Source organism: Mustela nigripes, chromosome 10 (genome assembly GCF_022355385.1).
Source record: "Mustela nigripes isolate SB6536 chromosome 10, MUSNIG.SB6536, whole genome shotgun sequence".
Taxonomy (NCBI): Eukaryota; Metazoa; Chordata; class Mammalia; order Carnivora; family Mustelidae; genus Mustela; species Mustela nigripes.
The window spans coordinates 64,785,715-64,810,167 of NC_081566.1; the positions used below are offsets into that span (position 1 = coordinate 64,785,715).

General features: G+C 49.0%; 1 protein-coding gene across 4 annotated transcripts in view; it reads right to left on the reverse strand.

Annotated features, from left to right (window-relative positions):
• Nucleotides 1–1,304: 1,304 nt before the first annotated feature.
• The window catches only part of LOC132025828 (uncharacterized), a 23,416-nt gene continuing 267 nt past the window's right edge, over nt 1,305–24,453 (reverse strand). For 2 of the 4 annotated variants that reach the window (XM_059413591.1, XM_059413593.1), the window contains exons 2-6: nt 13,074–13,433; nt 7,897–8,196; nt 6,239–6,346; nt 5,812–5,957; nt 1,305–3,643 (exon numbers count right to left, since the gene is read on the reverse strand). In XM_059413591.1, coding sequence (XP_059269574.1) covers nt 3,533–3,643; nt 5,812–5,957; nt 6,239–6,346; nt 7,897–8,196; nt 13,074–13,433 — 1,025 coding nt within the window. In that variant the 3' untranslated portion in view covers nt 1,305–3,532. The remainder of the gene's footprint in view (nt 3,644–5,811; nt 5,958–6,238; nt 6,347–7,896; nt 8,197–13,073; nt 13,434–24,453) is intronic. The other 2 variants (XM_059413592.1, XM_059413594.1) reach the window with 2 other exon arrangements.

The following is a 24,453-nucleotide window of genomic DNA, read 5'->3' on the forward strand; positions in this document are numbered from 1 at the left end:
AGAACATTTTTATCTCGTGCTCTTGCTCAGATAGTCTGTACATGAATCTGTACATTCTTGGATCCTGCAGGCGGCCACCTTATAGCAAAGGTGCTCCCAGGGGCCGGGTTTGCTTTAATGCTGGAGCATCTCACAGGAGGACAGACGGTTGGGGGAAGGGCCATCCCCAGGTACAGGAAGGGGCACCAGGAGCCCACACAGAGCCCTCACCATTCCGGCACTCTATGAGCACCAGGAAGGTGTTCACAGGTGACTCTTACCGCAGGTCTGTGCAGGAAGGCCTTTGATGATCCGCTTTTCTGCATGAGGAGACAGAGCCCCACGGAAGCCAGGTCCCTGCCCAGGGGTAGGCAGCCAGGAAGTGTGTGAGGTTTCCACACAGGCAGCTCAGCCCCAAACCTCATGTCTTCTCCATTAAGCTATAAGGTTCACAACAACTTGCCCAAAGGTCAATTCATCTAGAACCAATTTACTCCTAAATGAGCAGATCATTGAACACGCTATTTGCTGAATTTGCTAAACTTATCAAATATTCATTTTCATCAATTACTGATAAAGTCTATGGTGATTTGCATTGACAGATTAAGAGAGCCAGTGAGAACTCCAGGGTTCTGTCTTCAGATGTCCTCCCTGGCCTCAGGGTCCTTCTGTGTCCCCCAGCCTCCCCAGTGCAGGGCACACCAAGCCAGGCTGTCCGCCCACTAACTTCTCCTTCCCCTACAAGAAGCCAGGTAGGAAAACATCCACCCTTGCTTAGGGAGCTCCTCGGAGAAAGGATGGAAACCCATTTACTAGAACTACGGAAACCTTCCAAAGCTGTTTAAACTCTTCTATCCACTATAGAAGATGTTAGGCTTTATACATAGCTAAAAGAAAGAAGTTTCTGGTAGAAACATAGATTCGATCATTTTGGTGACTCGATCATTCACTGAATCAGCACCTGGCAGACTGACCCTCTTCTGCCCCACAACACCTATCAAACAGGAGGTCTTATTCCAAAGTTCCTGCTCTGTGGCCGCCCAGGGCCAATCTGATGTACAAACAGGGACAGACGTCTGTCTTTGCAGCACCCCCTTACAGAAGGTTATTAGCAGGAGTGTCATAAACACCCACTGTGGCAGCAAATACTCAGTGAAAAAACTTTTTGTTCTATGATTCCAGGAGTAAGGAGAGAGGTATGTAGGGGGTGGGGATTTTATCGGTGCTGCGGTGCTAATTTTTTTTTTAAGGTGAATGAAACAATTTACAGACCTATCCATTGCCACCCGGTGGAGTTTTGGTTAAAGGATGACACATTGACCAGCTTGAACTCATAAACAAAGACTTTAATCAAGTGTTATACAACAAACTCATATGAGATAGCATTGTTTGTATTCAAGTGTTAAAAATTAAATATAGAGGCTGATGTGAAGCTACAGTGCTTTCCTATAATCCTAATATTAATGATATCACTGTAACAAAACAAAAACACCCATCATGTAACATTAAAGTTGTGGGTTTGAGTACTAGTTTGCATAACCATTGCTTGTTATTTTGTTGCTTTGTTTTTAACTACTTTATGCATAGTTTTAGTTTATAATATAAAAACTATAAGCACAAGACATTTTTACATAGTTGCATACTTACAGATCTTTAATTTACAATAAAAGTAATTTAAATTGATACTAGGTAATGGGAATTCTTTTTTTAATTTTTTTTAAGATTCATTTATTTGAGGGGTGCCTGGGAGGCTCAGTGGGTTAAGCCTCTGCCTTCAGCTCAGGTCATGATCCCAGGGTCCTGGGATCGAACCCCACAACAGGCTCTCTGCTCGACAGGGAACCTGCTTCCTCCTCTCTCTCTGCCTGCCTCTCTGCCTACTTGTGATCTCTCTCCCTCTGTCAAATAAATAAATAAAATCTTAAAAAAAAAAGATTCATTTATTTGAGAGAGAGTGTGAGTGGGGAGAGGGGCTGAGGTAGAGGAAGAAGCAAACTCGCCACTGAGCGGGGAGCTAGATTCTGACTTGTTGTTTGATCCTGGGACCCTGAGATCATGACCTAAGCAGACACTCAACCAACTGAGCCACTCAGGAGCCCCAAGAATTCTTTTTTTTTTTTTTAAGGACTCTTTTTTGGGACTACAAAGCAAATTTTTACTGAATTATTACAAGAAGTGGAGATAGAAGGAACCCCTAATAAGCATAATACAAATACCAAACTAACAAAGTAAACCACAGAAAACACAGGACAATTTTGTTTATGAATAATGATGTAAAACCCCAAATGAAAATATTATCAGACAGTAGCACATTAAGAAAATAATACAGCAACTGGGATTTATTCCAGTAGCATAAGAACAGTTCAATAGGAGGAAATCTATTAATGTATTATTCACAGAGGAAAAACAGGAAAACTGGATAACATCATCATGGATGATAAAAGGGAAAGAAGAAACTCTAACATTTTCTTCATGGCAAAATTCTTCATAAAGTAACACTAAGGACATACTTTTTAGACATGCCTTCAAAACCTTACAATAAACATCATGCTTAACAGGGACACCCTTGAATCACTTGCAATAAGTTCGGAACACAAGGATGAGCTTCAGAGTCACTCTTATTAAACACTGGGGGGTGTTCACCAGCATCAAGACACAGGAGAGGAATGAAGCGTAAAAATCGGAAAGAAAGAAGGAAAAATTCTAATTATTTGTCATTAATATGGTTCTTTGCCCAGAAATTCGAAGGGATCGAATGAAAAACTATTTCAAACAGTAGAGAAACTTAGTGATGTGGCAGTACGTGTTGTGGATGCGTTATTGTAACAACTAATTAGGAGATACAACAGGAACAGGATCCCATTTGCAACTGATGAAAGATAAATTCAAGGAGACGTGCCTTTGACTTTCTTCCAATTTATGTGCATTAGGTAATTTTTTTAACAGGGTTGATAAATTGCTTGAATTTTGAGAGATCTGAGCTAGTGCATGTCTGGTGCTTACAATAAGCCTGCAGGTGATGGAGCTCAAAAATTATTTCCTTCCTTTCTGCCCCTCCCCCCGTGCTGAAGCTGACCCTGAACTTTATCTCAGCAGCTCTTGCTTTTCTACAGTCCAGGCCATCCCTCTTCTGTTCTTGGGGGTGGGCTGAGCAGTGACATCCTGGAAATCCTCCATTCAAGGCCCGCCCAATTCTGGGAAAGCATCTCTGTTCCCAGACGTGCGTCCTCGGGTCCTGGCTGACTACGGGCGTTTCCTCACGGGGGTCAGTGGGTCACAGGTCAGAAACCTGACCGCCCGCCCAGGGATCAGCCCGTCCTGCTGAAGGCTCAAGCGACGTGGTCAAAGCTCCCCACCCGTGAGGTGAGAAGACCTTGGTGAGGAGCCCTGGGACACGTGGTGCTGCTCTGCCATCTTGGGGTGGGGGAGCACATCAGGAAGACCTGGGGTCTTGTCCTAGCTCTACCTAAGGAGGGATTTCTGGGACCCTGGGTGGAGTGTAAGGTGGGGCAGGTCTTGCCAAGGCCCCTCATACCTCGACGTCTTCATTAACCTAGGTGTCCTTCTGGCGCATTCGGCTCATCCGGACCTTCTCGTAGACAGTGTAGACGGTTGGGCTGCACTCGGGCTTAGGGGGATGGCAGCTCTCCCTCTCCATGTCATTCTGTGATTCAAGCAGAGTTTAAGGGTGCTCGTGGTCAACGTCAAAGAACCAGGCGCAGAGGTCAGTCAACTCACTCTGCTTCGTGTGCTTCTTGACGCAACCCCTGTAACCCTAAAACGTAGCTTCATGCAGACCTCCCTCTTGAACACTGCAGCATCTCTGTCCTCTCCCTTTGGTGCTACCCCTCTCTTCCCCATCACCCATCAGATCCCTATTTTGCTCACTTTCTGGTCTCCCTTCCCCGACTGCCTTAGTTAATGGCACACCCCGCCCTCTTCCGGCTACATTTTCCCCGAACATGCATCATTCCCTAAGACTTCACATTTTGCTTACTTATTTTATTTGCCATTCTCCCCTCACCCAACCTAGAATGTGGGTTCTCTGAGGCCGAGGATGTTTTGTTGTTTTGTTGACCTCTGTGTTCCAGATCAGAACGGTTCTGGGATAGAGTAGACACTCATTAAATATCAGTTGGACAAATTTGCAGCTCACTTTGGCAACTCTCATTGCAAAAGTGCTTTGAAAAACTACAAAGCGGCAGATAAAGGTGGTATTCCCCCAACCTGCATTTTATAAAAGAAGAAACAGCCCAGGCAGTAGTTCTGTAAGGCTGAAGGAGAAGAGTCAGCACGGCAGCCTCACGCCCCTTCTCCCGACTCTGATCCCATGCTCCTTCACGCCCCCGTCATCTCTCTTCCCTGCTTTCCTCCCTGTGTCCTGGGACGAAAAGAGTCTTCTTCAGGCTGGAAAGTTCCCCAGGGGCAGAGAGGGGCAAAGCTGGGGTCTGGGTCAGAGGTCAGCTGATTTGTTTCTTTATCCCAAACCACGCATTGCTTCCCTCCTGTGCTTGGGTCTCAAGGAACTACTTCCTGAGCCCCCTGTGGCCCATGTCAGATGGGAACATGACTCAGAGGGGATGAGAAGGAAAGCCGCAGTGCTGCGGCCCCGAGACAGTTGGGGACAGGGCAAAGCACACTCAACTGGAAACAAAGCGGCCCCGTTCTACCTGGTACCACCATGGTTTCCCGTCCATGTCCTTCTCAGTGTTCCTTCTGGATCCCACCCCCCCCCCCCCCCACTGTGAACTGCTGGGACAGGGCCAGGGGATTTCTAAGGTCCTCGTGGTCCGTGTGGGTCAACGATCCAGACGTGTCTCGCTTTGGCAAAATCAAAGGATGGGAGAGGAGAGGACCCGGCCACTGGCGGCTCCAAGGGGTCCACACAGCGCTTCTCTTTGCTTTCCTTCTGTTCAGTTTTAGTCCAGTGGCTCCCAAAGGGGGGGGGGGGCATCCCTTGGGAACGTGTTCAAAATACAAGGCCTCTGGTCTGCCCTGGACCCACTGAAGCAGCTTGGGTGGGGAGGGGGGTGTTGGCAAGCCCTCCTTGTGTTTCTGATGCGAGCTCAGTATGAGAACCCGCGGCTTCCAGGGCAGGGCTCTAGGCGCCTCCTCCCTCGGGCTCCTCCTGCCTCCAGGCCTTCCCGTCGTGGAATCAGGCCTTCTGTGACCATTTCTAACTGGGGGCTGGTAACACGTGAGATGTTGTCCCAGGGGCGACTCACAGCAGGGCAACAAAGCCTTTACCCCAAAAGGAGACATTAATGACAGGATCTCAGGCAGGGAGGGGATGGATACCGTGGGGGGGAGGGGAGGCGGCTTTCTTGATGCGCCTCAGAACCTTGGGTCTCCCCTGCCTCCAGGCCCTGCTAGTGGACCCCACTCCTGCTTGCATTGGGTCTTCTACGGACGACAGGTCCCACCTGACGGGCAACCACTTACACCCCTGCCTCTCCCCAGGGCTCGAGTCTGAGCTTGTACGTAGTGAGCCCCTCCAGAGCAGCCTGGGTTCTCTCCTGCTGCTTCCCCTGCCAAGCTGCGTGCGCTCGGGTCAGTCACACACCTAACCGGGCCTACCTCCTACCCGCACCTGCTCCGCCATCCCTCCTCCCCGGGTGGTGGCGAGGACCCGATGAGATTGTGTGCATAGGAGCGAGGCATCGCCCCGTCCGTGGCCCCCACCCTTCACTCGCCGTTCCAGACACAGCAACGGCAGCATCCACAGCAAGGACCGGCCCAGAGCCGGAAGAGCCGCCGGATACCCTGGACCAGCCAGCCCTCACAGCCTCTGGGCACCAGTTGGTGGACCAGGTTCAGTTCCCTCGGACCCACCTTGGGGTGTCTCAGGAGGCTGATCTCCACGTCAAGAGGACTGTGGCTGTGGGCCCCTGCAGTCTGCAGGCCAGCAGGTTCCTCTGTGGGCGGGGCCTGGGGCACCGCGGCTGAGCCCAGCTCTGTGGGCAGCAGAGCAGACCTGCCTGTACACAGCACGCACAGTGAGGGCGTGTGGGATTGAGGTGACCCCTCGCCAGCCCCAGGGTGGGGCGGCCATCGATCCCTGCCGTCCATCCCCCTCCCGTCTGGACGTGCACACAGCCCCTACCCTCGGTGCCGCGCGGCCCCAGACTTCTACCCAGATGATTCACAGGCAAGGCGAGGCGAGGTCAGTAAGCCCCATCTGCCAGCCCGGCCCCTCCCGGGATCCCCTCCATCCACTGCCCTCCCCCAGAGCTCCCCTCAGGCTCTCGCTAGCACCTACCCCTCCTGGACTGTATCTTCTTCCTCACTAAGATGCACACTCCGCAGGCCAGGCACAGCATCAGAACTGTGAACAAGACGCCTCTCCAAAGCCACTTGCTCTGAGAACCTGCCAGCAAAGACCAGTGTCAGGTGCATCCCTATGGGGCGCATGAGGCAGGTGACGGGGGAGGCGGACCCCATGGCTCGGGGCCCGCGTCCTAAGTGCACGTTGCTGCAGCCCCGACAGGTTCCCGCCCACCGGCCGGGGGCCTCGTGCCAGGCTGCCTGTCCCTCCTGCCCAGAGACCTCAGAGGCTCCCAGCAGCCGCAGGGGCCGCCCGTGCCTGCAGCCTGGCCCTGTCCTCCCCTGGCGGACTCCCAGGCGAGGACCAGCCTAGGAGGGAAGGGGATGAGAGGTTCCGGGGCCGCCTGACGTCAGCCCATGTTTTGCCTTGTGGTCTGGCCGCCACACGAAAACGGCTCCCGCTTCAAGGTCCAGCTCAGGTTTTCCCTCCTCGGCGACGCCTTTCCCGAGTCCTGCGGCAACTACTCCGGGGTTTTCTTCCTTTCATACGGGAACCATAGAGCTTACATTTGCCTCAACTTCTGCGACCGTCACGCGGCTTCGTGTCGGCAAACAGACCACTCCTCGACCATGAACTGTTACCTGATACTTACTGATGAGCTCCGTGTCACACAGCTTAAACGACCCTATGAAGCGGACCTGATTAATACCTGTCTCAAAGAAAGGCTCCCGAAATTAAGTGACTTGTCCGGAATCACACAGCCAGGAAGCGGCGGGGCCCCCACCCACGGCGCTGGAAGTTCCCTCGGTGGGGGCTTGCCTCACTGTCCCCTGCGTCTTCCCTCCTCCCCGTCCACGGCGAGCACTCAGCCCCCGTGTAAGGTTCCACGCCGGGCGGCTGAGTAAGGACATGGCCGGGAGCGCCGCGGGGGCACCGGAGCGCAGGAGGCCGCGGGGGGACAGGAGGAGGCTGCGGGGGGACAGGACAGCCGCAGCAATTACTAACCTCCTTCTTCACATCCTTTGTTCCTGTCTGTGGCTCTGGGGAAGTAGGGGATTTGGTATTTCATGGCATCGGGGCTCCCTCACCTACCATGCACTACTGTATACACTCCCTTTCTGCATGGCCAAGGGGTCCCTTGACGCTGACGTGGAAGTGTGATGACCACAGGGGCTCACACGGCTCAGAGGACGGTTGAACTGTGGTTTATGAACTCGGAGGTGGCAACCATCCTCAGAAAGGTCACGTATACCACACAGCGAGAAAACAGCATTTATAACCACGGAAGGGCTATGAGCGTCCAGACCTGGAACTTGAGATTTCAGGGCTGGGGGCGGGGTGCCCTCAGGTCCTTGGTCTGTCCTCCAAGTTCTTCCCCTCCCCTGCCTGCATTCTGCTAACTAGGTCAGCGTCCCAGGCTCCCTGATGCTGGAAAGGGGTGCCCACATGAGCCCCACAGGTACATCCTGGGAGACTCAGCAGTCTGCAGGTACTGGTTTAAGTTCTAGAATGAAGGTGTGGTCCTGTATCTGTCTCTAGCTGCTCCACAGAGACCCCTCCCAGTGCTCCTCTGTCCCGTCGGTTTCCCTGAGTCCCCACAGTCCTGCCCCTGCCCTGCTCTCTGCCAGCGCTTCCCAGCAGACCCCACTCACCCTTCCACAGACAGATGTTCTGCAGGAATAAGGTTGCATTCTTCTCATCCACAGGGTTGCTGACCCTACAGGTGAGGGGGCCATTGAGCTGGCTCAGGGGCAGGCTCAGGCTTAGATTCCTGGAGCTGGGGGCTGGCCCCAGAGCCTCTCTCTCCTCCAGCTCCCTGGGGAGCCCCTCACTCAGCCAGGTCACTGTCCAGATCTCTGTGGCTCCTGGGGTCCCACACTCCAGACTGACATTGCACCAGCCTGCCTGGTTGGATGATGAATGAATCACAATCTGGGGGTGGGGGATGGGCTCTGGCATAGAAGGAGGCAAAAGAGAAACTGAGAGTCAGCATTGGAGGACACACAAGGGAACCAGCACAGTCACCAGCTGACCCAGCTCCGGGGGGTTCCTAACTATGGGCCAGGGCAAGGGACCTAGTGCCCCTGGCCCAGGGGTTCTGACTCCCAGCCCAGGGCAGAGAGCTGAGGCCCTCATCTCTCAGATGAGCCCTGAGCTCTTCTATTTCTATGTAATCCAGTAATCATGATGGATATCATTCTTTTAAAAAAAAAAATATTTACTTTATTTATTTATTTATTTATTTGGGAGAGAAAGTGGGTGAGCACAAGCGAGGAGAAGGGTCTCAGACAGACCCCATGCTGAGTGTGGAGGCCGAGGCAGGTCTCAGTCGCATTACCATGAGACCATAACCCGAGCAGAAATCAAGGATCAGAAGCTTAACCGATGAGCCACCCAGATGCCCCAATAACTCTATAATTATATTTACACACGATGATTATACTTATAATAATTGTATCTGTTCTCAAGGATACAATAAACAACATGAAAGGAGTTGAGAACACAAGGCGAAACATGTTAGAAGTTCTTGTTTTTCACTTATGTGTGGAGCATAACAAATAGCATGGAGGACAAGGGGAGATGGAGAGGAGAAGGGAGTTGGGGAAACTGGAAGGGGAGGTGAACCATGAGAGACTGTGGACTCTGAAAAACAAACTAAGGTTTTGAAGGGGCGGGGGGTGGGAGGTCGGGGGAACCAGGTGGTGGGTATTAGAGAGGGCACGGATTGCATGAGCACTGGGTGTGGTGCAAAAACAATGACTACTGTTATGCAGAAAATAAATAAATTTAATTTTTTAAAAGAAGTTCTTTTTTTATTTAAAGAGAAATACTGATGAACGTTAAATGTTGAAGTAAATATTTAAGTTAAGTATCCACTAGGATGAGAATACAAGGGGTTGTAACTACCAAAATACTAGAGATGTTTGGATGGACGAAAACTCTACCAATTCAACAAAAGGCAAGAAGAAGATATAAACGATGGTGAATCAAGATTAGGAGAGGACGGGACCAAAAAAAAAAAAAAAGAAGAAGAAAAGTAATAAAAAAAATAAAATAAAAAGATTAGGAGAGGACAGGAGAAGCTGCATCTGGGTAAACCTGAGCTACATCTGTGGGCATGACGCCCCCCATTGCACACCCAAGACTCCCACTCCGCTCCTGCCGCTGTGTGCTCGTCCCATCACCTATGACAGAGAGATTGAAGAGACAGAGACAGAAAATCGCCCGCAGGGGACACATCAGCAACATGATGGCAGGTATGACAACAGTCACACAGACTGAATCCAGATTCAGAAAGAAAACACTAAACGGCCCTACACAGAGTGTAAATTCCTGTGGTCCTCACCATAGAGCCTGGAGATGGAGAAACATCAGAAAGCAGACCAGAAAATCCAAACCAAAACACAGCTGGAAATCCCGGGGCCAATGACCCAATGCACGCTTCCTGCAGAGGAGTTCTTCCCTGTGGGCGACAGGCCCCCACAGACGAGAGGGAAGGCAGGAGCCCGAGTCACCCTGACAAGGACAGCCCCTGGCCAGCCTGGCACACGGCTCCCTGCACACTCAGCCCCGCAGCCCTGTCTGTCCTGGGCTCGCCAGCCCACACTCTAGAGAGCTCAGGGATGACGTCCAGTGTTCCTAGAGCTGCCCCAGGGCTGACCCCGAGGTAAGGACCTGTGCTGAATGGGAGGAAGGGTCTTCAGTCCTGCAGAGACAGAGCCTCACGACATCAGACTTTGGCCTTCGTCCTTCTCTCGTTGGCCATCTTCCGTGTGGGCTGGTGTCTGTGGACAGAGCCATCCGGGACCATGAGGACGAAGCAGGAGGACAAGACCCGGTGCCCAGGACGGTGGAGCAGAAAGATGGGGCAGCCCGGGAGCCCGGCACCCCGCTGAGCAGACGGCCTGACCCCAGCCTCTGCTGTCGCCTGACTTCCTGTTCCAGAGCAAGACCCCACCTGCTTCAGCCTGTGGCAGCCAAGCTGTAGGCTCACTGCGGTCAGACGTAGTCCTGACTTCTGTGCACGGATGACGATAAAGAAGATTAACCAGCAAAATCAAAAGTTGATTTAAATAAAAATAGACCAATCAAAAGCAAAACACTGAGGTCTGAATAAAAAGTTGAAGTTCTACATAATTGTCATTAGGAATGAAGATCAAGGCATACAGATAAGAAACAACATTGAAAATTAAAGGGAAACACCATTTAAGAAACACATTAATAAATTTTAAGATGTAGGTGAGGTAATGCCTTCCTAGGAAAGTGAAGTGATCAAAATTCTAGTAAGAAGATGCAAGAACCCTGACTTAGAAGATATTGGGAAGGTGTCTAACGGTCTGTCCTCATCATGGGTGTGAAGGGCACACAGTTTTGGGCGGGAGCACTGCCCGATGGCCAAGGAAAAGAGCATTCCTGTGTTAGAGACGGTGTTCCAGCTTAGAAAAGTCAGAAGGTTGTCAGGGTGTGAGAGGATAGGTCAGCTTTACCACTCAGATCAGACGAGGAGAAGCCCAAGCCCAACACAGGACAAACATACCTGCTAACCCATGGGTTACAGTCAATCATACACAGAGAACTTAATATTCTTAAATTAAATGTTGGCTAATAATATTACATGACACATCATGATCATGTTGGATTTGTTGCAGGAATAGAAGGACAGTATAATTATGAAATTTATTAGTGGAATTTACTCCATTAACAAATGAAAAGAAAAAAGTAATTAGCATTTTGGGAGCAGGTGGATATTCCCAGGCACAGCTCCAAGCACTTTCCATTACCTTCTATAACTCCCATAATAACCTACAAGCTACACGCATCTGCTGTGTCAACAGTGGGGTCCAGGTGGGGGAGGCAGACTTTAGTGCTAAAGGTCAGATAGTACATATGTAAGGTTTCACTGGCCATATGGTCTTGGTCACAACTACATAACTTGGCCACTATAGGGAGAAGGCAGCCAAATACAACATACAAGTGTAGTGATGTGGTTGTGTTCCAATAAAACTTTACTTATAAAAACAGACATGCAGGGGCACTTGGGTGGCTCAGTGGGTTAAGCCTCTGCCTTCAGCTCAGGTCATGGTCCCAGGGTCCTGGGATCGAGCCCTGAGTCGGGCTCTCTGCTCAGCAGGGAGCCTGCTTCCTCCTCTCTCTCTGCCTGCCTCTCTGCCTGCTTATGATCTCTCTCTGTCAAATAAATAAATAAAATCTTTAAAAAAAAAAAAACAGATATCCAGTAGATTTGACTGATGGCTAAAATCTGCCAACCCCTGATCAGGGAATTAGTAAAAATACAAACTTTCAACCTTCCCAAAACTCATAGCACATGTGACTAGGGAAAATAATACTTTAAAGTAGCTTCTTTAAAATACCTGAACTGATTAACAGGTAATAATTTAAATATAAAACCAAACAGAATATACAAAGTGTTAGGAAGCACACTCAGGTATTTAGAAAGCTTCTGCCTCTGGGAATGAATTTGTTCATCAGCTGGTTTGTATGAATGTTTGTTATAGCATCTTTTCAACAGGTGAGGGACTGTAAATCAAGCTTGGAGAATCAAAACTCCCAGGAAAATTAAGTGTATCTCTGTAGGGTTCCTTTACTTATTGCTGACGCCTGCAGGATGCCTGCTGGGAACTGTGTGGAGCCGTGGGCAGGGGCCACAGAGGGCAGGGCCAGCAATGGGGCTGTCAGGGGACAGCAGACCACACGCTGTTGCTCCAGTGCAAGGCAGAGAGAAAGATGGTCCAGGAGAGGGCTGGAAACAGGAGCATTTGCCTAGAGAGGGTGAGAGATGTGTAGTGTGCTGAGAGTCCCCAGCATCCAGGAAAGAGGAAAGACTGGGCAGCCAGGGAGGGTGGAGGGCAGCACATGGGAGCGGAGCACAAGGAGAAGTGTTGGAAACACAGCGGGACATCCAGGGAGCAGATCCTGGGCGGGTTAGACTCCCTCTCCTGAGGGCCATTGATCCTGTGGGGAGTAAGGGCAGGAGTAGGCCGGCTGTAGGCAGGAAAATGACAGGAGGGTCCTGCATTTCTGAAAGCTCAACAGAGCAATCAGGTGAAGGGGGATTTTTGAGGGGAAGACCAGGGGCAGGGGAGACTGTGAGGAGGCTGCTGTGGTGCCCTGAGCAGGGGACAGATGCGAGAGAGTTGGGTTGGGTAGACACCCTGGGCTCTGCCCCTCTCCTTTTGTCTTGCTCCCCCTGCCCTCTCTACCCAGCTCTCTGCTCCTGGGGGGAGGGCATCGTCACTGGCCTGGGAGCTTCGGGCGCCAGGCCTGTGTCTCCTTCCGCACCTCCATTTTGTCTAGGACCGGGCTGCGTCCCATGGTCCTCCTCGTACGAGTGCAGGTCAGGCAGTGGGAAGGGTTTTACCCAATGCGGAGTTCTAACCCTTGGTCTGCATCCCAGAGTTGCTCCTCACTGGGCTGATGTCCTAGTTTCTTGTTTTATTTCTGCCAACTTCTTGGGTCACTTAAGAGTTTTTATATTAGTTTTTGAAATAACTGGTTAAGAGCGTTTCTGATACAAGTTTGTATTCTGATCATCAGCTGTGCAATACTTTGCAATAGAAGATAGTTTTATGTCACCCTTTTGGATGGCTTCCTGCCCCTCTCCCATTTCCTGTGTTGTTTAATACTTTTTAAGGCATATTAGCTACTTTTTCCTAAGGTGACATCTTTAGAATTTAGTTTTTAGGGTTAGGGCATCAAAAGAGATGCAAATACTCCTAAAGAAGATTTGATTTTTTTTTTTTAAACCTGTTTAGGCCAACTTACTTGAGATAAAGTGCTTGTTGGAAATACTGACTGGGGCTCCCCTTACCATATACACAGAGTTTAAAGACTTCCTTCTGGGATTTTCCTGTGTGGAATTTGATCCTTGCTGTATACCATCCACTCATTTCCGTGGTGAGATTCCTGATGCTCAAAACTGCCAGCTCTGGCAGAGAGAAGCTGCTCCTGTATTTTTCCTCCAGCTCATACCAGTCAGGAGTGGCATTAAGTTTCCAGGACACCAGGATCCCTTCTTTCTCAGTCTCAGAATGCCAACTCCACTCAATCTCTCGGACATTCGGGTACAAGGAGGAGGTCAGCTTCAGCTGGACAGATGTCCCCACAGTCCTTTCCAGGGTGTGCGAGATGCTGGGGTTGTCCACAGTCTGGAAGCTTGGTGAGGGGATAGCTGAGATGGGGAAGAAAAAGTGGACAAGCATTACGCTGCTGTAGGACCTGTGGTCCCATCATATCACGGGCATGTTTACAAGAAAAGGAGTCTCTCCAATTTCACAGATGAGGGGGCAAAGCTGCAAGCAGCTTGCTTAGATGCTGTCCTTGTCTAGAGCTCACAGCGCTGGGTCCAGCACAGTCCTTTAAAACTTGAACTCAGGGGCACCTGGGTGGCTCAGTGGGTTAAAGCCTCTGCCTTCCGCTCAGGTCATGATCTCAAGGTCCTGGGATCGAGCCCCGCATCGGGCTCTCTGCTCAGCAGGAAGCCTGCTTCCCCCTCTCTCTCTCTCTGCCTGCCTCTGCCTACTTGTGATCTCTGTCTGTCAAATAAATAAACAAAAATCTAAAAAATAAATAAATAAATAAAAATAAAACTTGAACTCAATCACAAGAGAAAATTTGGAAGGAACACAAATACATGGAGGTTAAAGAGCATCCTACTAAAAAATGAATGTGTCAACCAGAAAATTAAAGAAGAATTTTAAAAATTCATGGAAATAAATGAAAATGGAAACATGACAGTTCAAAACCTCTGGGATGCAGCAAAGGTTGTCCTAGAAGGGAAATATATAGTGATACAAGCCTTTCTCGAGAAACAAGAAAGGTCTTAAGTACACAACCTAACCTTACCCCTAAAGGAGCTGGAGAAAGAACAGCAAAGAAAGCCTAAACCCAGCAAGAGAAGAGAAATATAAAGATCAGATCAGTAACCAATGAAATAGAAACAAAAATAACAGTAGATTATGCTGAGTGAAATAAGTCAAGCAGAGAGAGTCAATTATCATATGGTTTCACTTATTTGTGGAGCACAACAAATAACATGGAGGACAAGGGGAGATGGAAAGGAGAAGGGAGTTGGGGGAAATTGGAAGGGGAGATGAACCATGAGAGACTATGGACTCTGAAAAACAATCTGAGGGTTTTGAAGGGGCGGGGGGTGGGAGGTCGGGGTACCAGGTGGTGGGTATTAGGGAGGGCACGGATTGCATGGAGCACTGGGTGTGGTGCAAAAATAATGAATACTGTTATAATGAAAATAAATTTAAAAAATTAAAAAAAAAATAACAGTTGAACAGATCAATGAAACTCAGAGCTGGTTCTTTGAAAGAATTAATAAGATCGATAAGCCCCTGGCCAGACTTACCAAAAAGAAAAGAGAAAGGACCCAAATAAATAAAATCATGAATGAAAGAGGAGAGATCACAACCAACACCAAGGAAATACAAACAACTATAAGAACATATTATGAGCAACTATACACCAGCATATTTGACAATCTGGAAGAAAAGGATGCATTCCTAGAGACATAGAAACTACCACAACTGAACCAGGAAGAAATAGAAAACCTGAACAGACACATAACCAGTAAGGAGTTTGAAGCAGTCATCAAAAACCTCCCAAAAAACAAGAATCCAGAGCCAAATAGCTTCCCAGGGGAATTCTACCAAACATTTAAAGAACTTTTGAAGCTGTTCAAAAAAATAGAAATGGAAGAAAAACTTCCAAACTCATTTTATGAGGCCAGCATTACACTGATCCCAAAAATAGAAAAATACCCCATCAAAAAGGAGAATTACACACCAATATCCCTGGTAAGCATGGATGCCAAAACTCTCACCATAATACTACCCAATAGGAACCAACAGTACATTAAAAAGATTACTCACTGGGCGCCTGGGTGGCTCAGTGGGTTAAAGCCTCTGCCTTCAGCTCAGGTCATGAACTCAGGGTCCTGGGATCGAGTCCCGCCTCGGGCTCTCTGCTCAGCAGGGAGCCTGCTTCCTCCCTCTCTCTCTCTGTGCCTGCCTCTCTGCCTACTTGTGATCTCTCTCTGTCAAATAAATAAAATCTTTAAAAAAAAAAAAAAGATTATTCATTGCTGAGTAAATTTATCCACCACTGAAAAAATTCAGTGGGATTTATTCCTGGGATGCATGGGTGGTTCAATATCCACAAATCAATCAATGTGATACACCACATTAATAAGTGAAAGGATATTTAATGAAAGAAAGGACAAGAACCATATGATCTTCTCAATGGATGCAGGAAAAGCATTTGACAAAATGCGGTATCCTTTCTTGATTAAAAGTCTTCACAATATAGGGATAGAGGGAACATACCTCAATATCATAAAAGCCATATATGAAAAGCCCACAGTGAATATCATTCTTAATGAGGAAAAACTAAGAGCTTTTCCCCTAAAGTCAGGAACCTGACAGGGATGCCCACTCCCACCACTGTTGTTCAACATAGTACTGGAAGTCCTAGCCTCAGCAATCAGACAACAAAAAGAAATAAAAGGCACCCAAATTGGCAGAGAAGAAGTCACACGCCCACTCTGCAGATAACATGATACTCTATGTGGAAAATCCAAAAGACTCCCCCCAAAATTGCCGGTTCTCATTCAGGAAGTCAGCAAAATGGGAGGATATAAAACCAATACACAGAAATCAGTTGCATTTCTATACACCAACAATGAGAAAGAAGAAAGAGAAACTAAGGAATTGATCCTGTTCATAATTGTACCAAAAATCATAAGGTACATAGGAATAAACCTAACCAAAGAGGTAAAGGATCTATACTCCAAAAACTACAGAACACTTATGAAATAAATTGAGGAAGACACAAAGAAATGGAAAAACATTCCATTCTCAGGGATTGGAAGAATAAATATTATTAAAATGTCTGTGTTACCTAGAGCAATCTACACATTGAAGGCAATCCCTATCAAAATGTCATCGACATTTTTCAGAGAACTGGAAAACATAATCCTAAAATTTGTATGGGTGGAAAAGACCCCCAATAGCCAGAGGAATATTGAAAAAGAAAACCAAAACTGGTGGCATCCGAATGCCAGACTTCAGGCATTGAGACAGCATGGTACTGGAACCGAGTCACATGGATCAATGGGACAGAACGGAGAGCCCAGAAATTGACCTTCAACTCTATGGCCAACTAATCTTTGACGAGCGAGAGAGAATATCCAGTTGGGGGTGGGTGGGGGGAGGGGGTGACAGTCTCTTCAACAAATGGTGAATTGTTGGAGCCACATGTAGAAACCGGACCATCTTCTTACACCCTATACAAAGATAGATTCAAAATGGATGATAGATTCAAATGTGAGACAGGAGTCCTTCGAAATCCTAGAGGAGAACATAGGCAGCAACCTCTTCGACTCTGGCTGCAGCAATTTCCTGCTGGACTCGTCTTCAAAGGCAAAGGAAACAGAAGTGAAAATGAACTATAGGGATTTCATCAAGATAAACAGCTTCTGCACAGCAAAGGAACAGTCAACAAAACCAAAATACAACCTACAGAATGGGAGAAGATATTTGCAAATGTCTTATCAGATAAAGGACTAGTATCCAAAATCTATAAAGAAATTATAAAACTCAACACGGTAAAACAAGCAGTCCAGTCAAGGAATAGATAAGGACATGAACAGACATTTCTCCAAAGAAGACATACAAATGGCCAACAGACACAAAAAAAGTGTTCAACATCGCTCAGCATCAAGAAAATACAAATCAAAACCACAATGAGACCCCACCTTACACTAGTCAGAATAGCTAAAATTAACAGAAAAGGCTTTTGACAAATATGGGTTTTTGATATCTTCAAAATCATAAATTTAAAATGAGTAAGAATTTCTGGAATAAACTTTTCAAAGTTGCATCCAAACAGAACAAAAATTAGTGACATGGGACTAAGTAAGCTGGGGAAGATTACAATGTGTGACTCTTGTTTAAAACATTGCTAGTTCTCTAATATTTGCTCTTCTAGATTAAGGAAGCTTTCTCTTAGTCATCAGTGATATACAGCAGTAATTCTGAAGTATTCTCTGTGAACAAATGAATGCCTTTAACCTTTCTCTCTACCTGAACCCTCTGAAATTCAAAAGGTCTCAGTAAGTGTTCTTTCTTCCATGGCAATGATGGTCATTTGCCTAAGTTCAATAAGAATCTGTCCACCAGGGCGCCTGGGTGGCTCAGTGGGTTAAGCCACTGCCTTCGGCTCAGGTCATGATCTCAGGGTCCTGGGATCGAGCCCCGCATAGGGCTCTCTGCTCAGCGGGGAGCCTGCTTCCCTCTCTCTCTCTCTGCCTGCCTCTCAGTCTACTTGTGATTTCTCTCTGTCAAATAAATAAATAAAATCTTTAGAAAAAAAAAAAGAATCTGTCCACCATTGGAAATATTAGTTATAATATTAGTTATTTTACCAAGGCTTTGACTTCAGTCTGGTGTTTGAGAGAGACGTTCACAGACTCAGATGTGACCAAACAGCTTGAAGGAACTAAGGTTGATGTTAGGAAGCATGAAGCCAATAGAGCCCCTTGGAAATGCCGGCTTGACGCTGCCGCAGGATTGCAGGGTTCCTGTCTCACGAGGTCAAAGAATGAACCTTGTGGACACAAAAGGGTGAGTGAAGTGGGAGTTGGTCAAGGGAAGGTGAGAGAAGAAAGGAAAGAGGGCGCTCTCTAGAGTGAGAGGGTCCCAGATGGGTTTCACTGTGGCCTGTCAACAGCAGCCTTTTCTTGAGCACTGACCGGGAAACTGAAATCTTGACGTCTCTGGCACAGATGAAACCGTGTTTACTTGTTCTTTGAAGTGTGGTCATTTCCCGTGGTCCGGCTGTAACTGTCCTCGGGACATCATGTCTCTGACATTTAAGACATAACAAGGTGGTCTCGCTATGGTCCCTTAGCTCTGGTTTTACACGCCTCAGCATTTCTTCACATCTGGGATTTCTGTGAGCCTGGCCATGTAGTCCGCTATGTGAGCCTCACTGGGGAAACCGGGGGTCTCTTATCTTCCTGTCTGTACCTTCACCGCTTACCTGCTCCCGGGACAGGACCTTTGGGCAGAAAAAACTGTACTGGGATTCTGAGCAGTGACTGACTGTATGCTTTTTAATTAGTGGGGTTAGGGATAGCACAAGTCTCTAGGGAATCTGGAAGCAAGGTTTTCAGAACCTTGAAGGGGCCAGCTGCTTTCAAGACAAGGTTCCTTTATACATGAAGACACGACGCAACCATGAGGTCCTCGAGAAGGTCGCACTCTGTATATGTCAGGGATCTATCAGTGAGCTGCCAGCTCTAAGGGGATTGTGATTTAAGTTCCATTCCCTTTCCCTTTGTTTCTCCCGTCAACACCTTGCTTACAGAGCTACCAGCATCCTCGCCAGGTGAGTAAAGAATGTTACTGTGGCAGGACCCTCACCTGCCAGATATGCTGGGGACCTCTTGAAGAGGAATCTGCGCACATCCACAGGCATTGTAGGCACGTCTGACGGCAAAGACTTGGTTTGGCTTTTGGTCTGGAGAGGCTGCTAGAAGTTCAACCTAGTGATTCCTTATAAAAAGTTCCAGCAAAGCAGCTTCCAGAAGATCTATATGATCAATCACTATTCTTGCTGAGTGTATATAAATAATTAGGCCAAGTTTGTTCAAATTGGCCTTGTTTCACAAATGAATTAGTCCAGATTTGGTGATCTCTGATTTAAAATGAGGGTTGTTGGAATACCTGGGCGTCTCTGTCACTTGAGCAGCCCCCTTCAGCTCAGGGTCCTGAGATCGAGTCCCCACGTTGGGCACTCTGCTCAGTGGGACACCTGCTTTTCCCTCTCCCTCTGCCCCTCCCCCTGCTTGTGCACTCTCTCTCTCTAATAAGTAAATCTTTTAAAAATAAAATAAAAATGAGGGCTATTATAGAGATAAAATGTTTCAGTAACATCTAGATTTTAAGACTAGAGACTCAGGAAAACCGGAAGACTGTTGTACAGCTGGGCTTCTCGGAATGAGGACTGTCCCCAGAACAACAATAGAGTTACATCTCTTTGCGTGACTATCTGAGAAAGCTTTCTTCACTGTAGACTGATCAAAAGATGGAGACTATAACACACTGTTAAATTATTCACTCGAGACCAGGTTGACTCATAAATCTCTGAATGAACAGGCAAACCGTATCCTCCCTAAACCCAAGCTGGCGGTTACCAGCAACCTGCCCATGCGCCCCCCAGACAGCTGGTGTATGAAAGGAGCGGGTGTCTGACACAATGGGGGATTTAGCTCCAAAATGAAGGGGCCATATTGGGTTGTATTACGTACTCCTGCAGCAGTAAACGTAGACAGAGGCTCCTTGTGGGCCCACACGTCAGAATGAAACCTGGGTCTCCTTCTTGGAAAACCAACGAGCAAACTAACATGCCTTTTTATTATTGCCACGAGCCTCTGGACGCCCTCAAATTTCTCTTCAAATGACAATAAAGGACTGGAGGAAATTTTTAGTTAAGTATCAAAGGTCTTTTTGGTCAGGCTTCTCTCTCTCATTATAGCATTAACCTTATTTTTGTCTTTTCTGGTTTCCCCCTGCCCGGTGCCCAGACTCCTTCATGACCACAGCTTCCAGCCCACAGACCAGCCTTTCTACTCAGGGAGGTCCATGTACATGCACTGGCTGCCTCTGCCTTTGGTGACTCATATATAAATGCCCCCAGCTGACCACTGTGGACCCATAGGTAGAGGCATCTCTATGCCCCCAATCAACAGGACAAAGTCACAGAAGATCACATCTCCCTCCCTCAGCAACCTTAAAAGATGTAAGGGTCAAAACTGGTCAGGCAGGGGATGATGTGGAGAACGAAGTCAGAAGGAAATGGAGCTAAAAGCCAGTGTCCTTACAACCTGCTGCCTACCGGCAGTACTAGAGGCAGGAAGCTCCCAACCGTTTTAATATCAATGCCTTGCTAGGGGGAAAACACCGGGTTTGACAACAGCAAGACTGCTTGGACGCTGTGAGTCTCGTTTAGCAGATGAAGTCCTTTTGGAACCTCCCCATCTTTACTTCCTCCAACCCCCGAAGTAAATAAATAGTTGCTCCTGAAAATCCCAGGGCAGCAGCTCTTTCTGGTCCTGGGCCCTGTCCCCATGCTTTAAGAAAACCTTTTTGCACCAAAGATCTCTCAAGAATTCTTTCTTGGCCATTGACTCCAACCTCACCAACATTCCAATGGGAACCTGCAAGTCACCGCAGGTGCTCAGAGGCACAGACCACAGCTTGTCTGGCATCTGAGCGGAGGCACAGGTGTGGTGACCTTGAACCCTGACCTGTGGGGTCTCACCTGAGCAGCAGGGACACAGCGTCAGGACTGCCTGAGGCTCTAGGACACCGAGTAGGGATGCAAGAACCACAAAGGTGCCTGGTGCGGGGAATGATCCCCCATCTGGGGTCAGCTGAGGTGGGGGTGGGGGGCGGCTGGGGCCGAGAAAGGCACACCGAGCATTGAGTTGCTCCCAAACAGACGCTTACCCGCTCTGACACTCTCTCCCCTCTGGGGTCCTCGCGGCAGATGAGCTTCCCAGAGAATCGCCCTCTCACCTGAGGGTTCGGTGTATTTGTATAACGTTCAGCAGAGTCAGTTTCTGTTTCAGTGCCGTTGTATAGGGTTATGACCTAGGAAAGTCATTAAGGTTCAAAGCCAATGGCCAATAAAGAATTCCTAAGATGTCTTTGGTGCAAAAAGGTGGTTTTATCCAAGCACAGGGACAGGACGCGTGGGCGGGAAGAGCTGCACTGGGCTCCTGAAGAGGGACCTATTATATACTTTCAAGTCAGGAGGGGGTTAGGGAGAGCTTAAGTCTCTAAGGAATTTAGAAGCAAGTTTTCCAGGGTCTTGAGGGGGCGAGCTGTTGTTGGGAAAAGGTCATTTATCACTATTTCATAAAACCTTAGACATGAGACCCTGTAGATGTGTATTGGTGAGTCATATGCTTGGGAGATGATTGCCCACATGTATATTGCGGGGAGAGATAAAGGAAGTTTCCAAAGGAATGTTTATGTGTCAAAACAGACTCACAGGACCCTGGGGGGTGGGTTAAGATTGCCTTTTGCTCATAGCAAAGTGTCAGCATGAGGCAGCTGTGTTGGGTTGTGAACAGGAACCACATGATCAAAGAGACGGCAAGTGGCCAGGCCTCTGGAAAAGCTGGGACTGAGGGAATTTCCAGAGACCAACTGTGCAGCAAAGACGGAGGCAGGAGCTCACCCAGCAGGACCGGTGACCTGCGCACCTGAGGGTCTGCGAGCGGCCCCAGTCCTGTCTGTCTGTCTGTCTGTCTTTCTGACTCACACTGAAGCAATTTGCGGAGGGGTTTCTCCCAGACTGCAGAACAGACTCTTTACTAGGAACAAGGAGATGGAGTTCTGATTACGGGAAGCCTGGGAAAAACCACTAGAAAGACGTTGGTACCACAGTCCTTATAGGCTCCAGGTTCCCGGCGTTCATGCTCCCAGTGCCCTTCTGGAAGACACAAAACACACAGGAAAAGGCCCGAATCCAATCCCATGAGAGTCTGGGAAGAGCTCTGCACTCTGGTGGCTTCTGCCCGCGGTCCTGTGTCCTGCCTCGAGGACACGTGCAGACATCCGTCCACAATTTGCCTCCCAGACTTAGAGACCTACACTTAAACGTGATGGTGTGATGCCGTATTCTTTGACTGCTTTAAAAAGTATCCTTTGGGTGTTTTAAATATTTTATTAAGTTATTTGAGAGATAGTGCTAACGGAGGTAGATGTACAGAGGGAGAAGGAGAAGCCAAGTCCCCAGCGAGTGTGGAGCCCACAGTGGGGGTTAATCCCAGGACCCCGAGACCATGACCTGAACCAAAGTTAGGCACTTAGCCAGTTGAGAAACCCACATGCCCCTATCCTTTTATATTTTTTTAAATAGGCTACACACTCACGAAGGGCTTGAACGCACAACCCTGAGACCAACATCTGATATAAAGGGTCAGATGCTCCACCAGAAGCCCTAAAAGTTATCCTTTCAGATAACATACAGTAGCAAATGTGTTCAGTCAGCTTTGACCAAAAAAAGAGTGAGCTCATCATGAAGCCATCCCTGCCACCATCTGCTTGACTCCAAGTTGTGTTTCCCGGAAAGAGTCTTGTTTAGTCAGTGTTGAAGGACAGAAAGGACATCCCTGGGAGAGCCATCTGGCCAAGCCGCTCCCCGTCCTCTCCCAGCGATGGCAGCAGGTAAGGTGACCCCCACGTGGCCAAGGCAGGAACACCTGCCCCCCTTCTCTGGGGCACGTCCGGCCCTTGTGGTTGCTGGGCAGCCCAGAGCACACACGGGTCTAACTCGCAGAGCCGTCCTCACACTGCCACACTCACAGCGCTCTGAGATCAGGGACAGACGGTGTGTGGGTTCAACAGTGGCAGAGCTCTGGGGACGCAGAGGAGCAGCCTGGACCACCTGCGTCTCCAAGAACCCCCGCAGGGCTCCCTGCCGGCTCAGCCACCCCACAGGCTGCAGGACCCGAATCAGGAAGCCCCAGCATTTATGAGCAGAAGAGGAAAGAGATGCAGATTCGGCAGGCCTCAGGGGGACAATGCATGAAATGGTTCAGGGTCTCTGACACGTCACAGGGACCGCCAGGAGCTTTTCCTCCTTAAACAGCTGCCAGAGAGACAGGAAAGAGCCTGTCCCCACCCTGTCACTGCACTCTGGACTCAACACCACAGACACAAATGCATTCATTTGACTGGCAAATGGTGGCCAGAATGTTCGATTTGCATTTGTGCGTTGACCTGCGAGGACGACCATCTCTCGGGCTCCTGCACCTGATCCGTCCCGTCTCTGCGCGTCCTGTGCTCGCGCCCTTGGCTTGGGTAGCGACCGTGGTGGTGTGATTTCTCTCACTGATGCGCAAAGGGGACCTGAGCTTTTCTAAAGGTTCCCTCAGTGTCCGCGTCTGTGTGGAGGGCCGGGGTGGGAGCACAGGGGAGTGAGCGAGCTCTCTGCTGACACGACCCCTCCCGCCCCAAAGGGAACCCTGTTCTAGTTTTCAACTGTTGCATCAGGGGAAACTGTCCATTAGGGAACAAGGACACAATGACCTTTTTCCTCTTTTCCTGGGACTATTGGCCAGTTTCTGCTCAAGTGAGAAACACGTAGCACCGCACACAGGAGTGACCTGTGTCCCGCGTCAGGCTCTGGCTGGAAGGGGCGCTGTTCCATTCCCTCTCCAAGAAACACCTCGCCTTAGGGATTTTTCTAGTCAATGGGTGGGGGCAACCGAGCTCAGAAAGGTAAAGCCAGGGGCGCCTGGGTGGTTCAGTGGGTGAAGCCTCTGCCTTTGGCTCAGGTCATGATCTCAGGGTCCTGGGATTGAGCCCCCCATTGGGCTCTCTGCTCAGCAGGGAGCCTGCTTCCCCCTCTCTTTGCCTGCCTCTCTGCCTACTTGTGATCTCTATCAAATAAATAAATAAAAACTTAAAAAAAAAAAAAAAGCAAGAAAGGTAAAGCCAGTTCTCCAGCATCCACACAGTTTGTCTAAAATCTTCCCGCCAATACGTGGCAGAGGCAGAATGAGCGACCCAGCAGGTGTGACTGCAGAGCTCAGTCCGTCTCTGCACCGTGAGGAGCGGTGGGGACAAGGGCGGGTCCAGGCCCCCAAGTCAGAGCCTGGTTCACAAGGGACCCCCTCCCCCACAAGAGCCTGGAAACAGCTGTAACCACATGGAGAGGCCACAGACAGATGAGAAAGGAAGGTTCCCTTACCCTGCCCCCAATCCCCTGCAGACAGTGTCACAGCCCAGCTGTCCCTAATGCAGGGGCTTGGGAGGCTGTCTGGGCCCTTCACTCGCACACACCCCCTCCTCAGCTGGGAGCCGGGACACAAGCAGCCTGGGGGTGGGGAGGGGTGCACACAAGGGCCTGAGACTGTAGTCAGAGCTCCGCCGACAAAGCAGGATCTGGAAAGTGAGACTCGGAGCTACTGGTGATCTCAGCCTCGGCCCCCAGAGCAGGGCAAAGACCTGTCGTCCCTAAAAGAGGTTTGAGGGTGGTTTCCCCATCCTCGGGAATGTGAGGGCATCCCGGACAGGCCCTGGTTCCCCCCTTCCCTCCCTCAACCCTCAAGACTCTGGAGAAATCAGGGTGTGGAACCAGCAAGCCCCCACTGCTCACCCCCC